Raw genomic sequence first — 12,123 nt, 5'->3', positions numbered from 1 at the left:
GGACGTTTCTACTGACACGAGCAGCAGATACGCCTTTAATGCACGTAACGTGGCAGACACTGGTGTGAGGTGGCTCTGGTAATTGTCAGCCTCTGCTCATTGTGGTGCTTTCTTCCTTTTAAAAGGCGTATCTTGAAATCAACAAAAAGTCTGCAGAGTCCATGGTGAAGTTTTACACCTGCTTTCCCATGACGCTGGATGGGAATCAGCTGTGCATCACTATGGCACCTCAGCATAGGAGTGTGAAAGATGAAGTAAGTGCAGAATGTGCTGATGCTGTGTGCTGTGTGCTGACCCTGGAGTGCAGAGCAGGGCTCTGTGTTGAGCTGACAGCTCTGTCCTGGTGAAGGCCAGTTATCTTCAGTGCCTTTCTCGGTCCCCGTGTCCTGATATTAACATGATAAGGTGTCACAAATTATGCTCGTTTTATTAATTAAGCAGGCAGAAAGATGTCATTAGCACTAGGCTGTGTGTGACTGCTGGCTGGCTGCTGCTAGTGAAGCCGTGTCTTGCAGTTTCAATCTTACAGCTTTCCTTTCCCCCCTTCCAGGAAGCGATATTCACTGCTATCATCAAAGACTCCGACCCGAAGGTGAGTTGCTGCCAGTCCAGCTGTAAAAGTGTGCTCAGCTTCCTCCAGGCTAAAGCGGGAGCTGGCTCACTTATCTGAGACTGCTTTGGAATTCAACGTTTCTGTGTGCCTTCGTGGGCCAACTCAAGGAGTAAATGCTGGCTGTTGGGTGGGAGCGATGGATGCTCTCCATGCTGCTCTCCTCCCCTGGCCCTGCAGGCACTGCTGGGGTTGAGGCAGCCCATCCCTTGCCTTTAGGTGAACGCTGAGGTGGTGCAGCACCAGTTTGTGCACCTGGGGAACTTACCAGAGGAAGGGTACAGAGAATTCGAGGTGGTTTGCGTGGGGCTGCGCTTTGGGAAGGTCGATCATTACGTTGTGCTGAAGAACAGAAACAAGGTAAGCGGCTCTCCGTGCTGTGCAGCACCACCTCGTAACAAAAACACTGGGCTTTTCTTCTCACTGCGGCAGCGTTCGGCTGATGGCAGATGCAGAAGGGTCATAATGGTGCTGTGGGCTTTTTTTATTCATCAAATATTTCACGATAGAGCTGGAAAGCTCTGATCCCACAGTGCCTGATGGTCACAGGGTAAGGAGGTGAGGGGTCTGCAGTGGGAGTGCGGTCTGGTTATTTTCATAGCCACCCCCTCCAGCTTGCCCTGCAGTACAGAAGTAAGGTAGAAGAGCACTGTTTGAAGCTTGTCTTCCTTTGTTTCAGGCAATCCTGCAGCTGGAGAGTCCCAAGGCTGCCAGGTCCATGTTCTGCTTCCTGAACCAGTACTCGTACACCATGGGGGAGCACACCCTGACCTGTACCTTGTCCCCCAGCAGGCAGCAAGCTGATGTAAGCTTTCTTTTCTCATTACTACCTTACTGTGGCACAGAACAACCTTTCCCCAAAGAGCAGTCGGTGGGGTAACGTTGGTTTTGCACGAAGCATTTGCTTTTGTGGATGATGGGGGAGCTGGGTAAGAGCCTTTGTGCCAGAGCGTGGTAAGGATGCGGTGCTGTGTGCTTGGCCTCCATGCCTGTCTCTCTTTTACAAACATTTGTTGGTTCTCTTTTGACTGATGAAATATTCCTTAAAGAAGGATGAGGAGAGAAGGGAAGAGAGCAGGAAAGCACCTCCTTACTGCAGGTTAGAAAGGGATTGATGGCTGAAGGGAATGGAGAAGCTCCATTATTGCTTGGTTTGTCTTCCAGCAGTTGGGCTACATTTGGTCCCTTTGCTTCAAAGCTTGGCTGCTCTGTCAGCATCACTCGTTCCTCCAATAGATAAATTTCCCTCTGTAAGCAAAGCAGTGATGCTTTATTTCACCCAGAGGGTGGTGAGGCACTGGAGCAGGTTGCACAAGGAGGCTGTGGATCCCCATCCCTGCAGGCACTCAAGGCCAGGCTGGATGTGGCTCTGGGCAGCCTGGGCTGCTGGTTGGTGACCTGCACACAGCAGGGGGTTGGAACTGGGTGAGCATTGTGCTCCTTTTCAATCCAGGCCATTCTGTGATTCTGTGATGCCAAGCTGTGTGGTTGGAGCTCAGCTGGGCTCTGTCTGTAGGACAGCCTGCAGACGGCCTGTAGAATGCTGTTAGGAAAGAAATCTCAATGCTTTTTTCAGGACCACGTGGCCTTGCACTACAAGCAGGTGGCTGCAAAGCTTGGCTGGGTGCTTGTGTTTTTTCAGAAGTTACTTCATTTTCGGTAGTTCTCTATCACAGAAAACAGAGTTAGCGAGTCTTAAAGACCATAACTCTACCCAAACCCAGCTCAGAAGGTGAGGCAATAAAAGCACAGCGATGCACTGCACGTGTTGGCAGCAGCACTTCCTGCATGGCCGTGTGCCTCTTGGTTGTAGAGCAGCGTGGGCCCGGGCTGTGACTGCTCCGTGGTGTGAGTGCTGTGCTGGTGCTCCTGGAAGCCACGGGTACTGAACCCCACTTTTACTTTTCAGCCTGAAGCTGTGAAAAAAGAAGTGAAGAAGGAGGAGGCGGGCAGAGGAAGGTATGCCGTGCAGGTGGTGTTTGTTCTGGGTGGCGTGGACAGCTGAGATGAGATGGATGCTCTGTGAGCGAGCGTGATGGGCAGAGGTGCAGGGAGAGCTGTGTGTGAGTGCCCACACAGCGGGGAGCTGGGCTGCAGTCCTGTGCTGCGGGCAGTGCGCAGAGGTGTGTTAACAACCACGGCCAGGATTTTGCCACAGCTCCTGGAAGGTGTGCTTGGATTCCCAGCGGTAAGATGCTTCCCTTGTGTCAAAGCAAGGGCTGTTCTGCTGCACTGTGTCACACGGTGCTCTGCTCTTTCTGTTCCCAATGGAACAGATTCCCTGCAGCTTCCTCCTTTAACTTATTAACCTCTGCTTCATGCTGTGATGCGGGTGCCTGAGTTGATTTTACAAATGTTTGGTGCTCTGTTAACATCAGAACTGGGAAATGGAGATTTTTGGAGTGGTCCATTAAAAACTGAGTTACAGACATTGCTCGTGGTAAAACCTCTCGTGGTGGAGTAACTGTTGGTTGGTTTTTGTCTCGGTTCTGTTTTGGGAACCCTTCTGTAAGGGGTCGGAGCATCGCAGGGGCTCCTGGTGATGCATATGGCTGAAAGCAGTGTGTGACTCAAAGCTGTGTATGTGGAGGAGTTTTGTCCTTACAGCACCAACACAAATTTCCCTACAAGGGGTAGCATCACACCACTACTGTCTGCCACGGCGTTTCTACAAAGCTGTCTCTCTCAGCCCCAGACTTCGTGCAGCTTCCCCTGCTGCAGGGGAAGGGAAGCACTGAGTTCCTCTGTGCAGCGAGGCAGGTGAGCCCTCGGGCTGCGCGCTGCTAACCCTAAACCAGAGCACTGTGCTCCCACTGCTGCACAGCTCTATTCCTGCAGGTAAGGGTCTGCACGTTCCTCCTTCTGGGGCAGCCCTTCCTGGGAGGCAGAAATGACTTGAAACGTTGTTCTGTTTGGAAGGACCTCATCATGGTTTCCTGCAAGAGGTGGAGCGGCGGAAAGTTCTGCCTCTGCTTACCTCCAGCATTGCGCTGCTCCCCAGCAAAGGTCCGTCAGCTTTCCATCAGCATGCTTTCCCCCAGCCCTGTGGCTGGAGCTCCAGCCCATTTCCAGGCATGCTGATGCATTTTGCTGTTTTCTCTTCGTTTCTTTGATCAGCTCAAATAGCTGAAAGCTTCTGTCACCCTGAGCTGACGTGGGCTGTGGCTCCGCTGTGTCACAGAGGGTGGCAGAGGGCACAACCTGCATGTTGCTGTAAGTGCTGTACTCTGCATTCCCTGCAGGAATGGAGGCCAAGCAGGGCTCAGGCAGGCACTGAGTTGAGCTTCCCATGCAGCAGTGATGCTCCTGGGCTCCCACAGCTGCACTGTGTGTCCGGGGGCTGTCTGGTGATGTTTTCCTGCCAGACACATGAGACCTCAACTCGGAGGTCTGTAGGATGCTCAAGCAGAAGAGAAAACAACCCGTTTTGCTTTTAGAAACGCTGTGTTCGACCAGCATAGGTTTTGTGCTGTCCCTGCGGCAGGAGCAGCAGCTCAGCCCAGCTGCTTACACACAGTGGTGCATTTTGAACCCCAGAACGTGCCACACTGACAGGCCGTGTCTGTGCACCATGGCTGAGCACATGGGTGCTGCTTTGAGGGAGCTTTTGAAGCTTCCTCCTTTCTTCTCTGGCATTTCATAGCAGCAGAGTACAATGCCTGTGGTCTGACCCAAGGATTTTAACAGCGTTTGCCACTTTTCGTCTCTCTGCCTCCTTACGCTGTGTGTTCATCTTGGAGCCTCAGCATTTCCCTCAGCACTGCCCCCCGTTTGATCTAGCCTTATGTTTCTTTGATGGCTCCACGCTGAGGGTGGAGCCATAACAACAGCTTTTCTTGTTCCGTTTCTGCCAGGTCTGTACAAACAGACTTTTTTCTCTCTGCTCCTCATTCATGTGCCCAGGCCCTACAGAGCCATGGTGCAGCCAGCTCTGTTGTGCACGACCTCCGCCCGTGTGCTTGTTTCAGCACCCAGTGACACTGCTGGGATCATAGAATCACAGAATGGCCTGGGTTGAAAAGGACCCCAATGATCATCGAGTTTTGACCCCCCTGCTGTGTGCAGGTGGCCAAGCAGCAGCCCAGGCTGCCCAGAGCCACATCCAGCCTGGCCTTGGATGCCTGCAGGGATGGGGCATCCACAGCCTCCTTGGGCAGCCTGTTCCACTGCCTCACCACCCTCTGGCTGAAAAACTTCCTCCCCCTAAAACCTCCTCCCTCCCCCTAAAACCCAACCTGACGTTAAAAAGCCATCAGGCTCATTGCTGCTTTGGAAGAGTTGAGTGCAGGAGGTGAGTGAGCACAGAGCCCTCAGATGGAACAGAACTGTGCTGTCCTCAGAGGTACCAGAGCAATGGTAACGGGTCGGTGGCGAGCTGTGCCTTCAGCCGGGACCTGAGCTGCTGCATGGGCTCCCAGCAGCACAGATGGGGCACGTGGCTCTGAGTGCAGCCTCGGGAGCTCTGAGTCCTGGTGACACAACCAGGGTTTGGCTGCACCGGGGCTCGTATAGAACTAACCAGCCGTTTGCCTCCGTGTTGTAATTGCTTTAACATTGGTAGGTGAGACTTCCAAACGCTGAGTGCGGATGCGGCAGGAAATGGCACACCACTGGCATCAGGAGCTTACTGCTAACTCTAGAATTCTCAACATAGTTTGATTGCTTCTGTGTTTTTTTTTTGTTTTTTTTTTTTTTTAAATACATTTAGCTCTGGCTTGAAAAAATATGCAGAGGGATCAGGAGCGGTGCAGACAGCAGCTGCTCATCCTGCAGTAGAGCCCAGCGCGGTGAAGAAAGAACCCATTTCCATCCCTCCTGTCAAGGACGAGCTGCCAGCGGTGAAGACAGAGCCTTCAGAGCCGCACCTGGAAGGGGCGCAGAGGGATTCCGCTGCAGGACTGGCAGAACAAACCGGCAGGAAGGCAGGGGCTGAGCTCGCCGGGGCGCCCGTCGGATCAGCCGGGGCCGAATTACCCGCAGCAGAGCCAGAAGAGAAGCTGCCGCCTCCTCCCAGCTCGGGGAAGGAGGAGGAGGTGATTACGGATGGCGCGGCCTCGAAGCTCCCCGTGCCTGCAGTGGGATCCGCGCCGCAGCAGGGCAGGGTGCTGGGAGCTGAAGGGCCGCCTGCTGCCGGACAGCTGCTGGGAGCGGCGCCGGGCAGGGCTGAGCGCGGGCCTTCCGGCACTGCTGCCCCGCTGGCGGCGGGGAGGACGTCGGGGGCCGTCCCCAAAGCTGTGCCTGCGGAGATGGGCTCGTCGGAGGTGGGCTCATCTGTCGTCCCCCACGGAAACCTGAAGGCGGACGCTGCCGGAAAGACGCGTGTTAACGATTGGGCGAAAACAGAACGTGAAAAGCAGGGCGCTCCGACGGCGGGGGTGAAAGCTGAGCTTGAGGCTGGGGCGGCGCAAGGGAGGACGCCGGCTGGAGACGGAGCTGGAATGGACGTGGAGGTGAGGGCAGGAGGGGCTGTGCTCCACGGAGGGGCTGCTGGGGAGGAGAGCTCCCAGCTGAAGTCCGCAGCAGAGGTGGAGAAGAAACGCGAGCGATGTGTGGCTGAGGTTGGGGCTGCCGTGGAGAACACCGGTAAGAATGCGAAGGAGAAGAAGGGCAGTTTAAGCAGAGCGCCTCAAAGCAAGGAAACGAGGCCAGCAAAAACGAAAGAAGCTGTCAAAGCTGCCGCGTTGGACTCCTCGTTGTCCATCAAGGAGCCTTCCTCTGTTCCCAAAGTAATTCTGAAGGCGGGGGTGTCTGTTCCCGATGCACTGAAGCCGGGGGTTGCGGTGCAGAGAAGCAAACCTGCCCTGTGCAAAGGAGAGGAGCAGGCAGCTTCCTCCAAAGCCAGGTCCCAGGGAGCGGCAGCGGGGCAGAAGAAGGCGGCGTTGAAAGAGGAAGGTCAGCCCAGAGCCGGCGCGACTCAGCCAAGCAGCTCTGGAAAGGGTGGCAATGGGAGGAACGCGTCCCAGCAAGAGAAGGACTCGCACGTGGAGCCTAGGGCTGCCTCAAAGCAGTCCCAGGAGGGGGACAGCAGGTCGTCCAGCACGAAGAAAGACAGCAGCAGCACTAAGGTGAGGAGGGCAGGAAGGCTGCTAGCTAACTGTGTGCTTCTGACGTGTGTTGAGTGTGGGGAGCGGGGCTGTGTTCCCCTTCCCCCTCCTTAAACCACTCTGCTTTGGGCCAGCGGCCGCGTTGGAGTCACACGAGAGCCGTAAGAAATGCAGGGCAAAACGTGCCACGGGTTTGAAACACTGCTTGGATAAAATAGCGGGAAGGGCCTTCCTGAAGCAAGTCTGCACCGCGTGTCATCTGATGTTTCTGGATTGGTTCTGGCTGGGAATCCTCGTCCTTCTGCGAGCTGAGGTGGCTGCGCTGAGCCCGGCGCAGAGCCGGGTTGCTGGAGGAGGTGGCTGAGCTGTGGCTCCGTGCCTGGACTGCCTGCTGGTGGCTGCCTGAGCTCTGTTTGCCAAGACGTGGCCAGAAGCAGCAAACCTGGACAGCTTGAAAAAGCAAAAGCAAAAAAAAAAAAAAAAAGCGAAATTTATTAAGATGAATTGTTATCTTTTTCTTGTGGACAGCTTCGTTGCCGTCGCCGGTTTCACGTGAACTCCTGTCTCACCCTGCAGGTTTCCACTGGAGGCAATACGAGAACGTCCAGAAGCGGTGGCAGCAGCAGCACAAGGCAGAAGGAGGTGAGGGCTGGTGGGGGCTGACCTCCACACGTCGGTTACCCGGGGTTCCTGAGAGCCTGGTCCCCAGTCACCCACCTGAGATTTCTTACCATCACCTCTGCGAGAGGTGCAAGGAAGGCTGAAGGCCCTTGCAGACAGTTCTGTAGAACGGAAGGAGATCGGAACTTCTCCATCCACGTTCCCCTTCCACGCAGAGGTATTTCCCAGGGGCTCTACGTATCAGACTCCATTTTGGTGTGAAGAACAGCCTGAGAGCTGAGCCCAGCAGCTCCAGAGTCGGTGCTTCTGCCTTGGCCTTAAAGTCCTGCCCTAATTGGGCTTTCTCCCTCTTCCTGTGTTGGACACCACCCGATGCTGGATGGTGGGACAGAAAGTATTGCAAAACAAACAAACAAAAAATTCCAAATCGTACATTGAAGAAATGGAAGTAGAACGTGGGGCTGTGGGAGGGAGGGCTGCCCTGGAGGCTGTCAGGAATTCACTGCATTTCCTACAGGTGAATGCTGAGATCTGGGGCATCCACTTGGTTGGTTTGATGGATGTTTGCCTGGTTGTGCCTCCATCCCTTCCTCCATCTGTCCCACGTGGGATGGGGATCCTGCCCTGGTTGTTGTGTCCCATCCATCCCACGTGAGATGGGGATCCTGCCCTGGTTGTTGTGTCCCATCCATCCCACGTGAGATGGGGATCCTGCCCTGGTTGTTGTGTCCCATCCATCCCACGTGGGATGGGGATCCTGCCCTGGTTGTTGTGTCCCATCCATCCCACGTGGGATGGGGATCCTGCCCTGGTTGTTGTGTCCCATCCATCCCACGTGGGATGGGGATCCTGCCCTGGTTGTTGTGTCCCATCCATCCCACGTGGGATGGGGATCCTGCCCTGGTTGTTGTGTCCCATCCATCCCACGTGGGATGGGGATCCTGCCCTGGTTGTTGTGTCCCATCCATCCCACGTGAGATGGGGATCCTGCCCTGGTTGTTGTGTCCCATCCATCCCACGTGGGATGGGGATCCTGCCCTGGTTGTTGTGTCCCATCCATCCCACGTGGGATGGGGATCCTGCCCTGGTTGTTGTGTCCCATCCATCCCACGTGGGATGGGGATCCTGCCCTGGTTGTTGTGTCCCATCCATCCCACGTGGGATGGGGATCCTGCCCTGGTTGTTGTGTCCCATCCATCCCATGTGGGATGGGGATCCTGCCCTGGTTGTTGTGTGTCCATTCGTCCCACTTGGGATGGGGATCCTGCCCTGAGATGGGGATCCTGCCCTGGTTGTTGTGTCCCATCCGTCCCACGTGGGATGGGGATCCTGCCCTGGTTGTTGTGTGTCCATTCATCCCACGTGGGATGGGGACCCTGCCCTGGGATGGGGATCCTGCCCTGGTTGTTGTGTGTCCATCCATCCCACGTGGGATGGGGATCCTGCCCTGGTTGTTGTGTGTCCATTCATCCCACATGGGATGGGGACCCTGCCCTGGTTGTTGTGTGTCCATTCATCCCACGTGGGATGGGGACCCTGCCCTGGGATGGGGATCCTGCCCTGGTTGTTGTGTCCCCATCTGTCCCACGTGGGATGGGGATCCTGCCCTGGTTGTTGTGTCCCATCCGTCCCATGTGGGATGGGGATCCTGCCCTGGTTGTTATGTCCCCATCCGTCCCACGTGGGATGGGGATCCTGCCCTGGTTGTTGTGTCCCATTCGTCCCACGTGGGATGGGGATCCTGCCCTGGGATGGGGATCCTGCCCTGGTTGTTGTGTCCCATCCATCCCATGTGGGATGGGGATCCTGCCCTGGTTGTTGTGTCCCATCCATCCCACGTGGGATGGGGATCCTGCCCTGGGATGGGGACCCTGCCCTGGTTGTTGTGTCCCATCCGTCCCACGTGGGATGGGGATCCTGCCCTGGTTGTTGTGTCCCATCCGTCCCATGTGGAATGGGGATCCTGCCCTGGTTGTTGTGTCCCATCCGTCCCATGTGGGATGGGGATCCTGCCCTGGTTGTTGTGTCCCATCCGTCCCATGTGGGATGGGGATCCTGCCCTGGTTGTTGTGTGTCCATCCATCCCACGTGGGATGGGGATCCTGCCCTGGTTGTTGTGTCCCATCCGTCCCACGTGGGATGGGGATCCTGCCCTGGGATGGGGATCCTGCCCTGCTTGTTGTGTCCCATCCATCCCACTTGGGATGGGGATCCTGCCCTGGTTCTTGTCTCTCCACCCCTTCCTTTGGCCGCCCTGTGGGTGCCTCCCATTGGGCACGGAGGCGGTTGGGTCGCTGCGGTGCCGCACTCGGTTAAATCCGTGCTTTTCCCCTTCCCAGGAAGAAGAGCTGTTCCCGTTCAACCTGGACGAGTTTGTTACTGTGGATGAGGTGATAGAGGAGAGCGAGTCTCCCGTTAAAACGCAGCACAGTCAGCCCAAGGGGAAGAGGAAGGAGTGTTCCAGGAGCAGCTCGGAGCCCAGCTCCAAGCGGAGGAAGGACAGGAGCTCCCCGCAGCGCCTCGCCGAGAGCCGCCTGTCCTTCGTCATGTTGGATGAGATCGGCGAGGAGGAGGAGGAGGCCGGCGCGCAGCTGGGCATGCTGGTGGTGGACGAGGTGGTGGAGGAGGAGGAGCTGATGGCCGAGGTGGGCAAGGAGCCGCGGGTGCTCCTCACTTTGGATGAGCTGCGGGAGCAGGGCGGCTCGCGGAGGGACGGCTGCGCTTTGGATGGGCGGCGATTGAAGCCGGAGCCTTTGGTGACCGTGGATGAAATCGGGGAGGTGGAGGAGCTGCCGCTGAACGAGCCCACGGAGCTGAGCGTGGAGGAGGGGCTGAAGCCGAAGGAGGAGGAGGAGGAGAAGGGCGGCGCTGAGGATCCCTGCCAGGTGCCCGACGATCCCAGCGCCTTGGTGACGGTGGATGAGATCCGTGAGGAGCACGAGGACGACGGCCCGACGTGGGACGAGGCGAACGAGGATGAAGATGATTTCCTGGCTGACTTCAACCGACTGAAGGAGGAGCTGAACTTTGTTACAGTGGATGAGGTTGGGGAGGAGGATGAGGAGGAAGAAAGCGCTTCGCCGGGGAAAAACCCAAAGGAAGGTGAAGACGAGGAGGAAATTGCTGCTGCTGTGGGACCAGAAGAAGAAACAGCTGCTGTTGCAGGACCAGAAGAGGAGGACATTGTTGCTGTTGCAGGGCCAGAAGAGATGGAAGTTCTGGGCGGTGCACATCCGGAGGAAGAAGAAAGTGCAGCCTCCAAATCAAAAGGTGAGGAGCTGCTGGTAGCTGCCAGAGGGGAGCAGGGATCGGGTACCCGGAATGACTGCGTGGGGAAGGGACAAAGGGAGATGTGTGGGGAGGAGAGGAGTTGCAGAATGGGTCTGTGTGCAGTGTGGAGTCAGGAAAGGGTTAGGAAAGGCGTAAGGGAGCCGGGAGGGGAGAGCTATAGATAAACCAGGGAGCTGCAGGCTGTGACATCCGAGCCCAGCAGGCAGGCAGGGGCTGAAGGGTGGCTGAAGCTGCTGTGCTGGGAGCCAGAGCAGGGCTGGGACACCTCTGCTATGGGGACAGGGAGGGAGCTGGGGCTGTGCAGCCTCAGAGGAGACCACACAGTGACCTTCCAGGACCTGAAGGGGCCTATGGGAAAGCTGGAGAGGGACTTTATAAGGGCAAGTAGTGACAGGATGAGGGGAAATGGCTTTAAACTTAAAGGGGGTAGATTGAGACTGGGTAATAGGAGGGCATTCTTCGTGAGGGACAGGCTGCCCAAGGAGGCTGTGGATCCCCATCCCTGCAGGCATCCAAGGCCAGGCTGGATGTGGCTCTGGGCAGCCTGGGCTGCTGGTGGGCGACCTGCACACAGCAGGGGGTTGAAATTCAATGATCATTGCGGTCCTTTTCAACCCAGGCCATTCTGTGATTCTATGTGAGGCACTGAACGGGTTCCCCATTGAGGCTGTGGGTGCCCACAGGTGCTGTTTCCTGCATCCCAAAGACCAGGACAGCCCTCAGCTCACTGCCATCCTTTTCAGGTCTGGATTACCTCCTCCCCAAGGCCGGCTTCTTCTGCCAAATCTGCTCCCTGTTTTACTCAGATGAGACCTCAGTGAAGAATCACTGCCGCACGGCGCTGCACCAGCAGAACGCAGAGGTGAGCTGGGGGGGCTGGGGGGGCTACATGGGGCCTGGGGGGCTGCATGGGGCTGGGGGGCTGCCCACTCACTTTGCCCTTCTTCCTGCAGAGGTTCATGGCCACACAGAAGGAGGAAGAGAGCAGTGGGGCTGAGCACAGCCCGAGGTGACGGGAAAAGAGGAGAGGAGAGGAGAGGAGCCTCCATCCTTCCATCCTTCCATCCCATCCAGCGAGGGGCCCGGCTGCCTTCGTGTGTTCTGTTGGTGTTGTACAGATCCAGACTGAGACGCCCGCAGGGGGGAAGGAGGTGGCTTTGGTTTGTGTCCCAAAGCATTGGGGTGTGGGGGGCTGCTCCCCTCCCGCCCCCCTTTCACTTGCCATAAACACCCTCCTTGTACAGCCCCCAGGGCCTCGTGTGTGCTGTGCCTCCCCCTGCCCCCCTCCCTGCCCCACCTGGGGTCCTGGAGTTGGTTCAGTTCAGTGCACTGCACGCATCACCTGGATCGGGGGTCCCTTATACTTGCCTGCACCCCCTGCCTGTTTAGGGGGGGGGGGAGGCTCTGGTTTCTATTGGGACCCCCACCTCCTGGAGCATCCCATCACCTCTGGGGGGCCCTGCAGTGCTCTGGGTGGTCCGTGGCATCGTGCCCAAGTTTCCTATGCGTGCTGTGAGTCTTCAGCTCACCTTAGGGGGGTCCCTTATGCCTGCCTGC

General features: G+C 56.9%; 1 protein-coding gene across 1 annotated transcript in view; it reads left to right on the top strand.

The window, feature by feature from the left end:
- The window catches only part of ZNF638 (zinc finger protein 638), a 32,595-nt gene extending 20,783 nt beyond the window's left edge, over nucleotides 1–11,812 (top strand). Inside the window, 10 exon segments of the mRNA XM_085223782.1 lie at nucleotides 126–254; nucleotides 551–592; nucleotides 830–970; nucleotides 1,290–1,415; nucleotides 2,520–2,569; nucleotides 5,319–6,675; nucleotides 7,231–7,296; nucleotides 9,615–10,545; nucleotides 11,310–11,428; nucleotides 11,520–11,812. Coding sequence (XP_085079908.1) covers nucleotides 126–254; nucleotides 551–592; nucleotides 830–970; nucleotides 1,290–1,415; nucleotides 2,520–2,569; nucleotides 5,319–6,675; nucleotides 7,231–7,296; nucleotides 9,615–10,545; nucleotides 11,310–11,428; nucleotides 11,520–11,579 — 3,021 coding nt within the window. The 3' untranslated portion in view covers nucleotides 11,580–11,812.
- Nucleotides 11,813–12,123: the final 311 nt, after the last annotated feature.

This window comes from Meleagris gallopavo, chromosome 4 (assembly GCF_905368555.1).
Source record: "Meleagris gallopavo chromosome 4, MGAL_WU_HG_1.1, whole genome shotgun sequence".
Lineage (NCBI taxonomy): Eukaryota > Metazoa > Chordata > Aves > Galliformes > Phasianidae > Meleagris > Meleagris gallopavo.
This window is presented reverse-complemented; position numbering and strand designations above follow the sequence as displayed.